The sequence below is a fragment of the Bos taurus genome, chromosome X (genome assembly GCF_002263795.3).
Source record: "Bos taurus isolate L1 Dominette 01449 registration number 42190680 breed Hereford chromosome X, ARS-UCD2.0, whole genome shotgun sequence".
NCBI lineage: Eukaryota > Metazoa > Chordata > Mammalia > Artiodactyla > Bovidae > Bos > Bos taurus.
In genome coordinates this window covers 92,408,372-92,424,758 of record NC_037357.1, presented here as the reverse complement: position 1 = coordinate 92,424,758, position 16,387 = coordinate 92,408,372, and the positions used below count along the sequence as shown (strand labels likewise).

Here is a 16,387-nt window from a genome sequence, read left to right as displayed (position 1 = left end):
GTCATCCAGCCCAGCATTTCATATGATGTACTCAACATGCAAGTTAAATAAGCAGAGAGCCAATATAAAGCCTTGACATACTCTTTTCCCAACTTGGAACCAGTCCATTTTTCCTTGTCTGGTTCTAACTGTTGCTTCCTGACTTGCATACAGATTTCTCAAGAGGCAGGTCAGGTGGTCTGCTATTCCCATCTCTTTCAGAATTTCCCACAGTTTATTGTGATCCACACAGTCAAAGGCTTTGGCATAGTCAATAAAGGAGAAATAGATGTTTTTCTGGAACTCTTTTGCATTTTCCATGATCCAGTGGATGTTGGCAATTTGATCTCTCATTCCTCTGCCTTTTCTAAAACCAGCTTGAACATCAGGAAGTTCACGGTTCACATATTGCTGAAGCCTGGCTTGGAGAATTTTGAGCATTACTTTACTAGCATGTGAGATGAGTGCAATTGTGCAGTAGTTTGAGCATTCTTTGGCATGGCCTTTCTTTGAGATCGGAATGAAAACTGACCTTTTTCCAGTCCTGTGGCCACTGCTGAGTTTTCCAAATTTACTGGCATATTGAGTGCAACACTTCCACAGCATTGTCTTTCAGGATTTGAAATAGCTCAACTGGAATTCCATCACCTCCACTAGCTTTGTTCATAGTGATGCTTTCTAAGGCCCACTTGACTTCACATTCCAGGATGTCTGGCTCTAGGTCAGTAATCACACCATCGTGATTATCTGGGACATGAAGATCTTTTTTGTACAGTTCTTCTGTGTATTCTTGCCACCTCTTCTTAATATCTTCTGCTTCTGTTAGGTCCATACCATTTCTGTCCTTTATCGACCCCATCTTTCAAACTAAAATGGACTGGAATGGGTGAATTAACTCAGATGACCATTCATATCTACTACTGTGGCCAGGAATCCCTCAGAAGAAATGGAATAGCCATCATGGTCAACAGAAGAGTCCAAAATGCAGTACTTGGATACAATCTCAAAAATGACAGAATGATCTCTATTTGTTTCCAAGGCAAATCATTCAATATCACAGCAATCCAAGTCTATGCCCCAACCAGTAATGCTGAAGAAGCTGAAGTTGAACTGTTTTATGAAGACCTATACGACCTTTTAGAGCTAACACCCAAAAAAAGATGTTCTTTTCATTATAGGAGACTGGAATGCAAAAGTAGGAAATCAAGAAACACCTGGAGTAACAGGCAAATTTGGCCTTGGTATACGGAATGAAGCAGGGCAAAGACTAATAGAGTTTTGCCAAGAAAATGCACTGGTCATAGCAAATACCCTCTTCCAACAACACAAGAGAAGACTCTACACATGGACATCACCAGATGGTCAACACCAAAATCAGATTGATTATATTCTTTGCAGCCAAAGATGGAGAAGCTCTATACAGTCAACAAAAACAAGACCAGGAGCTGACTGTGGCTCAGGTCATGAACTCCTTATTACCAAATTCAGACTTAAATTGAGGAAAGTAGGGGAAACCACTAGACCATTCAGGTACGACCTAAATCAAATCCCTTATGATTATACAGTGGAAGTGAGAAATAGATGTAAGGGCCTAGATCTGATAGATAGAGTGCCTGATGAACTATGGAATGAGGTTTGTGACATTGTACAGGAGACAGGGATCAAGACCATCCCAATGGAAAAAAAATGCAAAAAAGCAAAATAGCTGTCTGGGAAGGCCTTACAAATAGCTGTGAAAAGAAGAGAAGCGAAAAGCAAAGGAGAAAAGGAAAGATATAAGCATCTGAATGCAGAATTCCAGAGAATAGCAAGAAGAGATAAGAAAGCCTTCCTCAGTGATCAATGCAAAGAAATAGAGGAAAACAACAGAATGGGAAAGACTAGAGATCTCCTCAAGAAAATCAGAGATACCAAGGGAACATTTCATGCAAAGATGGGCCTGATAAAGGACAGAAATGGTATAGAAGGTCTTAGTTGCTTTTAATTGTCAAGTCTGCCCCCACTCGGGTGGGTTTGGAACAGTGCCTTGTGAAGGTTTCCTGTTGGGAAGCTTTTGTCTGTGTTCTGGTGAGTGGGGCTGGATCTTGACTTTCTGAAGGACAGTGCCATGTCCAATAAAGTGTTCTTGGATTTCAGTGGGCTTGGCATGACTTTGGGTAACCTGTCTGCTAATGGGCATAGTTGAGTTCCTATTTTGCTGAAGTATCTAGCACTGGAGCTTGCTGGCCTTTGAGTGTGTCTTGGTCTTAGTGCTGAGGTGGAGGCTTTGGGGAGAGCTCTCATTGATTAATGTTCCATGGGTTTGGGAGTTCTCTGGTGATACAAAGTCCTGGACTTGAATCTCCCACCTCAAGGATTTGGGCCCAACCACTTACTGTAGCAGGAATATTTCACAGGCCACACAGCATAGAAGACAAAACCCCAAGACTAATAGCAAAACCAACATAAACAGCCCAGAATACTCAAAGAAACTCACACACTCATTCTGAGCAGACTAACTTCCCTTTTTGGAAGTGTAAGGTCTTCTCTCAGTGTTCAGAAGGTATTCTGTAAGAGTTATCCTATATGCAGATGGATTTATAATGCATTTTTTGGGAGGAAGTTGATCTCCCTGTCTAACTCCACCACCTTGAAAGTTCTCAGGAATCTAGCTGTAACTTCTTATGTTTATATGTTATTCAGTAGTATCTGTAAAGATAAGCAAACTCCTGGGCCCTGTTTCTCCCTGCAGATGCCTGCATCTACAGATTTGGGGTTAGCATTTTGCACTGCAATCTCGGTTTGCTCATGAATTCAATGAAGATAAGTTTCAATTTTCTAGGTTTTTTTTTTTTTTCCTTGTTATATAGTGGTTGGAGAGAGGCTCTTTTAAATTTTACATCTCTGTGATGATAACTTAATATCATGTAAATCTGAGGATAAGATTTGAAGCTCTGTTTGTCTTCCAGCATCCATACCACAGTTTACAAATTCCCCCACAATGGTGATCATGGTGGGTTTACCAGCTCGAGGAAAGACCTACATCTCAACAAAGCTCACACGCTATCTCAACTGGATAGGAACACCAACTAAAGGTATGTCTCTGAAACCCTTTGTTCTACAGCCCTCTATAGAACACTGATGGACTATAGAGTAAGGTAGCTAACCTCAAAAGATCAAAGCCACTAGGAATGTCTCAAACCACTATTAACAGTACTAAGACTATTACTAATATTATTACTGCTGCTGCTACTACTACTACTATGACTGCTACTACTATTTCTACTACTGCTACTACTACCTTCATAAATTTTACAATTTCTTAAATACATACTCAGTGCTAAATCTTATGCTAGGGGCTAAGTATAGGAAAATTAATAAGATTAAACATCTGTTTCAGAGGAGATCTATTTTGTAAGACCTCAAAATCACCCTATCAATAACATATTACTCTTATTACCATTTTTATTAATATTACATCAATAATACTATTTTATTAGCATTACCATTTCTTTACAACCTTAAGGTTTCCTTCAGAACGTAGGGATGTATGGAGTCAAGCACGTTGAAACCCCAGCCTGGAGGTCCCCACAAGCTCTTCAGTATAGCAGGGCACTTTAGCTCACCTCTCCAGTCCAGAAAGCGTCCTGTCTCCAAGCCTCTTCTTAGGTCTGTGCCTTGCTTCTCCCCATCCCCAGCCGGAAGTGACCCTGCCTCTTTCCGCCTCCAGAGGGGTCTCCTTCACAGCCTGTCAGCCTCCTCCCACACTCCCTGCTTCCAGCTTTCCTTTCTCCCCATGTGATCTCTTTTCTGCTTACTACCTCTTATTCAGCAATCATTCTCTTGTGTTCTCCTTTTGATTTCTCTATCCCCACCCCGTATCCCCATTCCTATTTGACTCCTCTGTTCTCCCTAGGACCATGCTTCTCTGGGCTCCCACACCAATGCTTTCTACAGCCCCCTCTATGCCAACACTAATTACATAGTGTGTTGTGTGTCTGGGTCTCTCGCCCCAGGAGCTGCTCTGGGGTAAGATATTAGATCTTATTCATTTCTATTGCTCAAGCAGGACAAAATTAAGACATTTAGAGGTTTTAAACACTAAGAGTTAGGGTGCCCCTGCATCATATGTAATTCAGAATAAAAACAGTAAATGTAACAACGTCTACCAATTTTTTTATTTATCCCCTAATGACTATATTAATGCTTTTAATGCATATCCACTTGGCTGAAAACTTTTACTGGGGCTGTGTCTTTACTGGTACACTAAGCAAGTGCTTAGCCTGTCTCTCTTGTGGAATGGAACACTGCCCCCCAGTGCAGAAAAAGTTCTTCTCAGGCATTCATTTGCTCAGTCATTAATTATTTGTTGAGCACAGTTGTGTCAAGGCCCTTGTTGGATGTTGGGCAAAGAAAAACAAGTAAGATAGGACCCCTGCCCTCGAAGAACTCACATCTATTCTTAAGCTCTAAAACACCCACGTGGGAGGGACTAGTATTATCATCATCCCACAGTTGACGAAACTAATGTCCAAGAGTTGACACATCTTGTCTGAAGGCACATGGTCACCATGTGATGGAACACATCACATGTATGTAACATCAACCAAGGTGATGGAACACAAGGTGATGGAACCAAGATACGAACCCACATCTGGTTGATTTCGAAGCCTAACACTCACTGTGTCTGACACTGACACTCACTGTCTGATACTTGGCACTACAGATGGGAAGAGGAGAGAACCCACATTGGCCCTGTACTCCCCTCCATGTTCTTCCTCTCATTTCTCTTGACCATCCCAACACCCCATCTATCTGCCCCCTTCCCTCCCTCTCTCCAGTCTTCTCCTCTCCTTCTCCCATTTCTTCTTTCCCTTCATTTACTTTCTGTTTCTCTCATTCACTGGTGAGTTTCCCATGAATGGGAATGGAGTTTCCTCCATGTGCCAAAACCCATACTATGCACTGGACATCCAAAACTAGATGAGATTCACACCCCGTCCTTGAAGATTTCTCCATTTGGCTGGGGTGCATAAGAATACAACATGTCACTGAAGAATCCCAGAACAGGGTACTGAGGGTCTCACAGAGGAAATCACCACCTGGAAGGCAGTGAAATCTTCCATATATGGTATATTTGAGCTGGGTGGGTCTTGTGGGAGGAATAGGACATTGGCAGAAGAGAAGGGGAGAAGGAATAGTTCTTGTAGGACTGCAGGCTCTGAGGAGCCTCTGCTGAGTGTAGGGGCACATGTGATGGTGGCAGATGGGTCTCTGCTCCTATGCACCTGCTTCCCATCTGCTCCACTCACACAGAGACCCTCAGAGTCATGTTTCAAACACATAGCTGCCCAAATCTGTAGCTACCAAAGATTCCCTTGACTGGCAGGTTTAAATCCAAGCTCCTTAGCCTACCATTTGTTCAAGGCCCTCCATGATTGGCCTCTGCCAAGCTCACATGCCTCAGTCACAATTGGATGACTCATGTTCTGCATTCTGCCAATGCCACACCCTTGTTCAAAATGTTCCTCTACCTGGAATGTCTTCATTCCCCTCTCCCACACACTATGCCTGCCTATAAAAGATCTGCCTTCTTATAAAGACTGGCACAAATGCTGCTTTCTCCAAAATAAGCTTCTGAGACTACTCTAAGTTTAGTCTTTCCTTCCCCCTTAGTCTTTTGCATGACTCTGTCAGAGCACTTAATAAACTGGGTGAGAGCTCTGTGTTTACTGGTTTATACTCTGTCCTGCCTTCTGGATGGTGAGCTTCTTGAGGATCCATCATGCAGATCCGATTCATCTCTGAGACCCCAGAACTCATGTCCTGATTTACAAAGTAGACATGAGAAAGTATTTGTTGGATGAATGAATGAAATAGTACATTACCTCTTTGCCTAGTATCCCTTCGTTCCCCCTTTCCCTCCTTCCTCTCTGGTTTTTCACCTCTACAAATGAGCAAGTGTGGCCTAAAAAGTCCAACAAATCTAGGCTCTCTATACTGATGCATAAAATATGATAGCATTGGACTAGGTATCTGAAGGCCAAGTCTAGTTATGCCCCCAGCTTGCTCAATGTTTGACCCTTGGTTTACTCACAGGATCCCAGTTTCTTTATCTTTCCAATGGAGTGGGGCATTAAAAGTTCTGTAGTTTATGATAAAACAGAATAGTGGAAAGATCACCAGCTTTGGAACCAAACAGATCTGTGTTTGAATCCCAGCTCTCCACTTACAATGAGAGTTACTTCCTTTCTCTGAAATTTCATTTTCTCATTTATAAAATGGGAATGGTGATTCCTACTTTTTAGGGTTGTTGTGAGGAGTAAGTGAGCTGGACGCCATAATTTGAGGCTTTGTATACACATTATATAATTAGAAACTCTACCTTCTTTTACCTCTGAGATCCCTCCCAGAAAGGACTTTTATTTTGCCACTGGGATCTTCCCAACCACTTCACCAGGGCTTCCTGCTTTCAGTGTTTAATTTAGGCCAATATCGACGAGAGGCAGTGAGCTACAAGAACTACGAATTCTTTCTTCCCGACAACATGGAGGCCCTACTTATCAGGAAGTGAGTACCTAACATTTTAAAGACCTTTGCTGCCCCCTGGCTGAGGGAGGCCTCTATTCAGATAAGAGCGGAGTACAGCAGAGCAATTTGGGTTAGTAAGGAGACTAGTTAAGACAACCCTTACACTATCTTAACCGAAACCTATTTCTGGTCATATCCATCCCCTGCTTAAGAACTTTTAAGAGTTTCCTACTTTTGACAGGACAGAGTGGAAATTTAGCCTAGTATTTAAAATAAGAGTCTCAGTAGTTTGGCCCACTCTGACCTCATCCATTCAACCTCAAGGTGTTTGTCCTCTACAAGGCTCTGAATACTTTCAGAACAGAGCCTGAGTCTCATTTATGGATCTACATCCTCATAATGGAACCCAGCAAAGAGTAATCACTAAACAGATTTTTGCCAAAAATGTAAATACATTTCCATCATGTTACCTGTGTTTGCCCTGTTATATGTGCCAGTAATGCCTTCTACTTCACAGACTATGTATCCAGGCTCTTCTTGGGTTCAAGACCCAATTCAGTTTGAGCACTATTAGTTCAAGGTTTGGAGCCCTTGATAGTATGGCTCGGTCATTAGTCTAATTTTCCTGGGTATGTTATGCCCCTAAGATGTCTACACAGAGCCACTTTCAACTGTGTGACTTCTCTATGCTTGTTATAGTTCTTAAAACATAGAACACAGTTTGTAGATACTCAACAGATGAATAATTTAATGTATGACATATGAGATATAGTGCAAAAGATAATGCAGAATAGAGAGGAACCCAACTTTGATACAGTAGATGTCTCTGTTTCTTTCTTCATCTTTTTCAGGCAGTGTGCCCTAGCAGCCCTGAAAGATGTTCATAGCTATCTCAGCCATGAGGAAGGTCGTGTTGCAGTAAGAAAATTTGCATTTTCTCTTGGGTTTCTGTTGGGATGGAGAAGAGCTAATATATATTGAGTGTTTATTATGTTCTATACATTATTCTAAGCACTTTGCATGTATTAATGTAATTCCACCCTCCCCCACAAGATAAGTATTTTTTATTATACTCCATTTTATACCCCAGAAAAATGTAGTGCAGAAAGACCAAATAGTTAAATATTTTCCCAAAGGGTAAGCCAGAACTGGAATACAGGTTGTATAGCTCCAGAATCTATACTCCTAACCAATAGAGTCTACCACTCTACCCCCAATAATTCAACAGGACTACACTAGAATTTGACTGCAATACAAACATTTTTTAGTTCTAGAGATTTACCTAAACACCTAGCCAATTTAATCTCATAAACCTCTGATATAGGATTTGGAAATTCTAAAAGGGCTTCAAAGAACTCCAAAGTGATAGGGAGGGAAGAAGCTTCACCTAGGAGTTGAGAAAATCAGTTTCAATTCTGCTTCGTCAGTAAGTCTCAGTGGCCTTGGGTAAAAGAAACCCTTCTTCTAAGTCTCAGCTATTTTACCTGTAAAATGAGACTAATAGAATTCCACAATTTTCCTCTGGCCTTTTTATGCCTACAGAGTCGGCTACATTTCTGGGCAGACAGCAAGGCCTCAACGAGTGCTTGAGAAATTGATATAAGTCGTTTAAAATCCTTCAAAACCCTGGTCAAGTTTTATCTCCTCCTTGAAATCATTTGCTTAGCATAGGGATGGTCAAAGAGTAGGCATTCTATCAGAACTAGATTTAAAGCAAACCAATCTCATCATGTGCCTCTAGGTTTTTGATGCCACCAACACTACCAGAGAACGACGGTCACTGATTCTGCAGTTTGCTAAAGAACATGGTTACAAGGTAGAGTAACTCTTCAACTCTTATCTAGACCCTACTCATCTATGAGCAAACCCCAAAGAAAGCCAAACCAGGGGACAAAGATGCCAAATCAGCTACCATAGGCTCAGCATTTTAATTGAGTTATATGGCTTTCCATATCACAGTTAGAAACAGAAAAACAGAACAGGAAAGAAGGGATGCCACATAAGGCAATGGAAGATAATTACTGAGAAGCTGACACTGTTGGATGGGTATGAGGAAGGAGGAGATGGAATTACTACAATTTAGGGCAAATCTGCCTCATAAAACTCAGAATCCTAAAACCACCACTGTATGAAATTACGTTGTCAGAAATGCCTCTAAGGGGGCAGTCCTAAGATGGCAGAGGAATAGGACAGGGAGACCACTTTCTCCCCCACAAATTCATCAAAAGAACATTTGAACACTGAGTAAATTCCACAAAACAACTTCTGAATGCCAGCAGAGGACATCAGGCACCCAGAAAAGCAGCCCATTGTCTTCAAAAGGAGGTAGAAAAAAATATAAAAGACAAAAAGAGAGACAAAAGAGGTAGGGATGGAGCTCTGTCCTGGGAAGGGAGTCTTAAAAAAGAGAGAAGTTTCCAAACACCAGGGAACAATCTCACTGCTGAGTCTGTGCTGAGCCTTGGAACCACAGAGGGCAACATAATTGGGAGGAAAAACAAATAAAGAATTTAAACCCACAGATTACATGCCCAAGGGTAACTCCCCCAGCGGAGAAGCAGCGCAGATGCCTGCATCCGCCATTAGCAAGCGGGGACTGTGCAGGGAGGTGTGGGCTGCATTGCTTAGAGTAAGGACCAGGCCAAAATGCCTCAAGGGCAATCTGAGGGAACTAACTTGGGCTAGCAAACCAGACTGTGGGATACTTACCACGCAAAAAGCCCTAACCTAAGACACCGGCAGGCCCGCTCACAGAACAAAGGACTGAGCAGAGCTAGCTGGCTGCAGGCAGGCCCATCCCCCTCCAGAGACAGGCAGGAGAGGGCAGCCAGAGTTGGAAGGGGGAAATCTTGGCCCCAGAGAGGCATCATCTACCAAACTGCAAGCAGGCTTCGTTGCTAACTAAGACTTCTTGGGATTCTGGATGGTCAACATCCGCCTGAGAAGGTGTGCCAGTTGTACACCCAGAAAACCGAGCAGCAGGGACGAGGGAGGCAATAAGTCGCAGTGACCATGCTCGCCAAACACCTGGTCACCTGAGCTGCTTGGACCTGGAAAGGGCACAAAATGCAGGCCTAACTAAATCTGCACCTCTGAGAAGTACCCAAGTAACTGAACCTGAGTGGCTTAGAACTGGGAAGGGCATACAACCCAGGGCCGGTGTCAGACAGTTCCCGGCAGAGCAACCTAGAGCCTAAGCAGTGTAGACAGGGAAAGCACACACATCGTGAGCAGGGGCAAACCCAGTGTAGCCAAGACACTGCAAGCACATGCCAGTGTTAATTGTTTGCAGCGTCACTCCTTCCCCACAGCACGACTGAACAAGTGAGCCTAAAAGAGTGTCCACCACTGCCCCTTTGTGTCAGGGTGGAAATTAGACACTGAAGAGACCAGCGAACAGAAGAAGCTAAAACAGAGGGAACCTCCTTGGAAGTGACAGGTGCAATAGATTAAAACCCTGTAATTAGTACCGACTATATAGGAAGGGTAGAGAAGGCAATGGCACCCCACTCCAGTACTCTTGCCTGGAAAATCCCATGGATGGAGAAGCCTAGTAGGCTGCAGTCCATGGGGTCGCTGGGAGTTGGACATGACTGAGCGACTTCACTTTCACTTTTCACTTTTATGCATTGGAGAAGGAAATGGCAACCCACTCCAGTGTTCTTGCCTGGAGAGTCCCAGGGACGGCAGAGTCTGGTGGGCTACCCTCTATGGCGTCTCATAGTGTCGGACGTGACTGAAGCGACTTAGCAGCATCAGCAGCATATAGGAAGGGACCTATAGATCTTGAGAAATATAAGCCGGATCAAGGAACTATCTGAAACTGAACTGACCCCACACTGCCCACAACAACACCAGAGAAAGTCCTAGATACATTTTTACTATTTTCACTATCATTCTTTAATTAAATTTTTTTTATTTTTAAGTCCTCTATTACTCCTTTAATTTTCATTTTTATACTATACTATTACTTTGCAAAAAAAAGAGAGAGAGAGAGAGACCCTTCTTTTTAAAGCAAACTTCATATTTTATTATTATTATATTATATTATTATATTTTATATATATTATATATATTATAATTTTTGTGACTTTTTTTTCATTAATATTGTATTTTTTAAAATCCAACTTCTACTCTAGACTTTTAATCTTTGCTTTTTTGTATTGGTTATCAATTTTGTACCTTTAAGAACCCAATCTTCAGTACCCATTTTTACTTGGGAGTGAGATTACTGGCTTGATTGCTCTCTCCCCCTTTGGACTCTCCTTTTTCTCCACCAGGTCGCCTCTGTCTCCTCCCTCCCCCTTCTCTTCTCTACCCAACTGTCTGAATCTCTTTGTGTGTTCCGCATGGTGGAGAACACTTAGGGAATTGATTACTGGTTGGATCTGTCTCTCTACTTTTGATTCCCCCCTTTATCCTCCTGGTGACCTATCTCCTTCCTCCCTCTTCTCTTCACTGTATAACTCCGTGAACATCTCTGAGGGATCCAGACTGTGGAACACACATAAGGAAGTGATTACTGGCTAGCTTGCTCTCTCCTCTTTTGATTCCACCTCATCTCATCCTGGTCACCTCTAACTGCCTCCTCCCTCTTCTCTTCTCCATATAACTCTGTGAACCTCTCTGGTGTCCCTCACTGTGGAGAAACTTTTCATCTTTAACCTAGATGTTTTATCAGCAGTGCTGTATAGATGGAGAAGTTTTGAGGCTACTATAAAAATAACACTGAAAACCAGAAGCAGGAGGCTTAAGTAAAAATCCTGAGAACACCAGAGAACTCCTGATTCCAGGGAACATTAATCAACAAGAACTCATCAAACGCCTTCATACCTACACTGAAACCAAGCACCAAGGGCCAACAAGTTCCAGAGCAAGACATACCATTCAAATTTTCCAGCAACACAGGAAAACAGCCCTGAGCTTCAATGTACAGGCTGTCCAAAGTCACTCCAAACCCACTGACATCTCATAACTCATTACTGGACACTTCATTGCACTACAGAGAGAAGAAATCCAGCTCCACCCACCAGAACAACGACACAAGCTTCCCTAACCATGAAACCTTGACAAGCCACCCATAAAACCCCACCCAGAGTGAGGAAACTCCACAATAAAGAGAACTCCACAAACTGCCAGAATACAGAAAGGCCACCCCAAACACAGCAATTAAAACAAGATGAAGCGACAGAGGAATACCCACCAGGTAAAGGAACAGGATAAATACCCACCAAACCAAACAAAAGAGGAAGAGATAGGGAATCTACCTGATAAAGAATTCTGAATAATGATAGTGAAAATGATCCAAAATTTGAAATCAAGATGGAATCACAAATAAATAGCCTGGAGACAAGGGTTGAGAAGATGCAAGAAAGGTTTAACAAGGACCTAGAAGAAATAAAAAATAGTCAATATATAATGAATAATGCAATAAATGAGATCAAAAACACTCTGGAGGGAACAAATAGTAGAATAACTGAGGCAGAAGATAGGATTAGTGAGGTAGAAGATAGAATGGTAGAAATAAATGAAACAGAGAGGAAAAAAAGAAAAACTAAATAAAAGAAATGAGGACAATCTCAGAGACCTCTGGGACAATGTTAAACACCCCAAAATTTGAATCATAGGAGTCACAGAAGAAGACAAAAATAAAATCCATGAGAAAATACTTGAGGAGATAATAGTTGAAAACTTCACTGAAATGGGGAAGGAAATAATCACCCAAGTCCAAGAAACCCAGAGTCCCAAACAGAGTAAACCCAAGGCAAAACACCCCAAGACACACATTAATCAAATTAACAAAGATCAAACACAAAGAACAAATATTAAAAGCAGCAAGGGAAAAACAACAAATAACACACAAGGGAATTCCCATAAGGATAACAGCTGATCTTTCAAAAGAAACTCTCCAGGCCAGGAGGGAAAGGCAGGACATACTTAAAGTGATGAAAGAAAATAACCTACAACCCAGATTACTGTACCCAGCAAGGATCTTATTCAAATATGAAGGAGAAATCAAAAGCTTTACAGACAAGCAAAAGCCAAGAGAATTCAGCACCACCAAACCAGCTCTCCAACAAATGCTAAAGGATCTTCTCTAGACAGGAAACACAAAAAGGATGTACAAACTCAAACCCAAAACAATAAAGTAAATGGCAATGGGATCATAATTATCAATAATTACCTTAAATGTAAGTGGGTTGAATGCCCCAACCAAAAGACAAAGGACTGACTGAATGGATGCAAAACCAAGACCCCTATATATGTTGTCTACAAGAGACCCACCTCAAAACAGGGGACACATACAGACTGAAAGTGAAGGGCTTGAAAAAGATATTCCACGGAAATAGAGACCAAAATAAAGCAAGAGTAGCAATACTCATATCAGATAAAATAGACTTTAAAACAAAGGCTGTGAAAAGTGACAAAGAAGGACAGTACATAATGATCAAAGGATCAATCCAAAAAGAAGATATAACAATTATAAATATATATGCACCCAACACGGGAGCGCCACAATATGTAAGACAAATGTTAACAAGTATGAAAAGGGAAAGTAACAATGACACAATAATAGTGGGAGACTTTAATACCCCACTCATACCTATGGATAGATCAACTAAACAGAAAATTAACAAGGAAACACAAACTTTAAATGATACAATAGGCCAGTAGGACCTAATTGATATCTATAGGACATTTCACCCCAAAACAATGAATTTCACCTTTTTCTCAAGCACACACGGAACCTTCTCCAGGACAGACCACGTCCTGGGCAGTAAATCTAGCCTTGGGAAACTGAAAAAAATTGAAATCATTCCAATCATCTTTTCTGACCACAATGCAGTAAGATTAGATTTCAATTACAGGAGAAAAACTATTAAGAATTCCAACATATGGAGGCTGAACAACACGCTGCTGAATATCCAACAAATCACAGAAGAAATCAAAAAAGAAATAAAAATATGCATAGAAACAAATCAAAATGAAAACACAACAACCCAAAACCTGTGGGACACTGTAAAAGCAGTACTTAGGGGAAGGTTCATAGCAATATAGGCATACCTCACAAAATAAGAAAAAAGTCAACTAAATAACCTAACTCTACACCTAAAACAACTAGAAAAGGAAGAAATGAAGAACCCCAGGGTTAGTAGAAGGAAAGAACTCTTAAAAATTAGGGCAGAAATAAATGCAAAAGGAACAAAAGAGACCATAGCAAAAATCAACAAAGCCAAAAGCTGGTTCTTTGAGAGGATAAATAAAATTGAAAAACCACTAGCCAGACTCATCCAGAAACAAAGCGAGAAAAATCACATCAATAAAATTGGAAATGAAAGTGGAGAGATCACAACAGACAACACAGAAATACAAAGGATCATAAGAGACTACTATCAGCAATTATATGCCAATAAAATGGACAACTTGGAAGAAATGGACAAATTCTTAGAAAAGTACAACTTCTAAAATGGAGCAAGGCAGAAATAGAAAATCCTAACAGACCCATTACAAGCACAGAAATTGAAACTGTAATCAGAAATTTTACAGCAAACGAAAGCCCAGGTCCAGACGGCGTCACAGCTGAATTCTACCAAAAATTTAGAGAAGAGCTAACATCAATCCTACTCAAATTCTTCCAGAAAATTGTAGAGGAAGGCAAACTTCCAAACTCATTCTATGAGGCCTGCTGGTAAGTCACTTCAGTCGTGTCCAACTCTATGCGACACCATAGACAGCAGCCCACCAGGCTTCCCCGTCCCTGGGTTTCTCCAGGCAAGAACACGGAAGTGGGTTGCCATTTCCTTCTCCAGTGCATGAAAGTGGAAAATGAAAGTGAAATTGCTCAGTCGTGTCCGACTCTGTGCGACCCCATGGACTGCCGCCTACCAGGCTCCTCCATCCATGGGATTTTCCAGGCAAGAGCATTGGAGTGGGGTGGCATTGCCTTCTCCATCTATGAGGCCACCATCACCCTAATATCAAAACCAGACAAAGATGCCACTAAAAAAGAAAACTACATGCCAATATCACTGATGAACATAGGTGCAAAAATCCTTAACAAAATTCTAGCAATCAGAATCTAACAACACATTAAAAAGATCATGCATCATGACCAAGTGGGCTTTGTCCCAGGGATACAAGGATTCTTCAATATCCACAAATCAATTAATGTAATAAACCACATTAACAAATTGAAAAATAAAAGCCATATGATTATCTCAATAGATGCAGAGAAAGCCTTTGACAAAATTCAACATCCATTCATGATAAAAACTCTCCAGAAAGCAGGAATAGAAGGAACATATCTCAACATAATAAAAGCTATATATGACAAACACACAGCAAACATTATCCTCAATGCTGAAAAATTGAAAGCATTTCCCCTAAAGTTAGGAACAAGCCAAGGGTGCCCACTTTCACCACTACTATTTAACATAGTTTTGGAAGTTTTGGCCACAGTAATCAGAGCAGAAACAGAAATAAAGGGAATCCAAATTGGAAAAGAAGAAGTAAAACTCTCACTGTTTGCAGATGACATGATCCTCTACATAGAAAACCCTAAAGACTCCACCAGAAAATTACTAGAGCTAATCAATGAATATAGTAAAGTTGCAGGATATAAAATCAACACACAGAAATCCCTTGCATTCCTATACACAAATAATGAGAAAATAGAGAAATTAAGGAAACAATTCCATTCACCATTGCAATGAAAAGAATAAAATACTTAGGAATGAATATATCTACCTAAAGAAACTAAAGACCTTTATATAGAAATCTATAAAACACTGGTGAAAGAAATCAAAGAGGACACTAACAGATGGAGAAATATACCATGTTCATGGATTGGAAGAATCAATATTGTGAAAATGAGTATACTACCCAAAGCAATCTATAGATTCAATGCAGTCCCTATCAAGCTACCAACGGTATTTTTCACAGAGCTAGAATAAATAATTTCACAATTTGTATGGAAATACAAAAAACCTCAAATAGCCAAAGCAATCTTGAGAAAGAAGAACGGAACTGGAGGAATCAACCTGCCTGACTTCAGGCTCTACTACAAAGCCAGTCATAAAGACAGCATGTTACTGGCACAAAGACAGAAATATAGATCAATGGAACAAAATAGAAAGCCCAGAGATAAATCCATGCACATATGGACACCTTATCTTTGACACAGGAGGCAAGAATATACAATGCAGAAAAGATAATCTCTTTAACAAGTGGTGCTAGGAAAACGGGTCAACCACTTGTAAAAGAATGAAACTAGAATACTTTATAACACCATACACAAAAACAAACTCAAAATGGATTAAAGATCTAAACGTAAGACCAGAAACTATAAAACTCTTAGAGGAGAACATAGGCAAAACACTCTCTGACATACAGCACAGCAGGATCCTCTATGACCCACCTCCCAGAATATTGGAAATAAAAGTAAAAATAAACAAATGGGACCTAATTAAAAGCTTTTGCACAACAAAGGAAACTATAAGCAGATGAAAAGACAGCCTTCAGCATGGGAGAAAATAATAGCAAATAAAGCAACTGACAAAGAATTAATCTCAAAAATATAAAAGCAACTCCTGCAGCTCAATTCCAGAAAAATAAATGACTCAATCAAAAAATGGGCCAAAGAAATAAACAGACATTTCTCCAAAGAAGACATACAGATGGCTAACAAACACATGAAAAGATGCTCAACATCACTCATTATCAGAGAAATGCAAATCAAAACCACAATGAGGTACCATTTCACACCAGTCAGAATGGCTGCGATCCAAAAGTCTACAAGCAATAAATGCTGGAGAGGGTGTGGAGAAAAGGAACCCTCTTACACTGTTGGTGGGAATGCAAAATAGTACAGCCACTATAGAGAACAGTGTGGAGATTC

The 16,387-nt window shown here is 40.8% G+C and overlaps 1 protein-coding gene across 6 annotated transcripts in view; it reads left to right on the top strand.

The window, feature by feature from the left end:
* PFKFB1 (6-phosphofructo-2-kinase/fructose-2,6-biphosphatase 1) overlaps nt 1-16,387 on the top strand; it is a 100,834-nt gene that overhangs the window by 46,768 nt on the left and 37,679 nt on the right. For all 6 annotated transcript variants that reach the window (XM_005228210.5, XM_015461707.3, XM_024987771.2 and 3 more), the window contains 4 exon segments: nt 2,928-3,053; nt 6,435-6,528; nt 7,341-7,407; nt 8,231-8,305. In XM_005228210.5, the coding sequence (XP_005228267.1) occupies nt 2,928-3,053; nt 6,435-6,528; nt 7,341-7,407; nt 8,231-8,305 (362 nt within the window).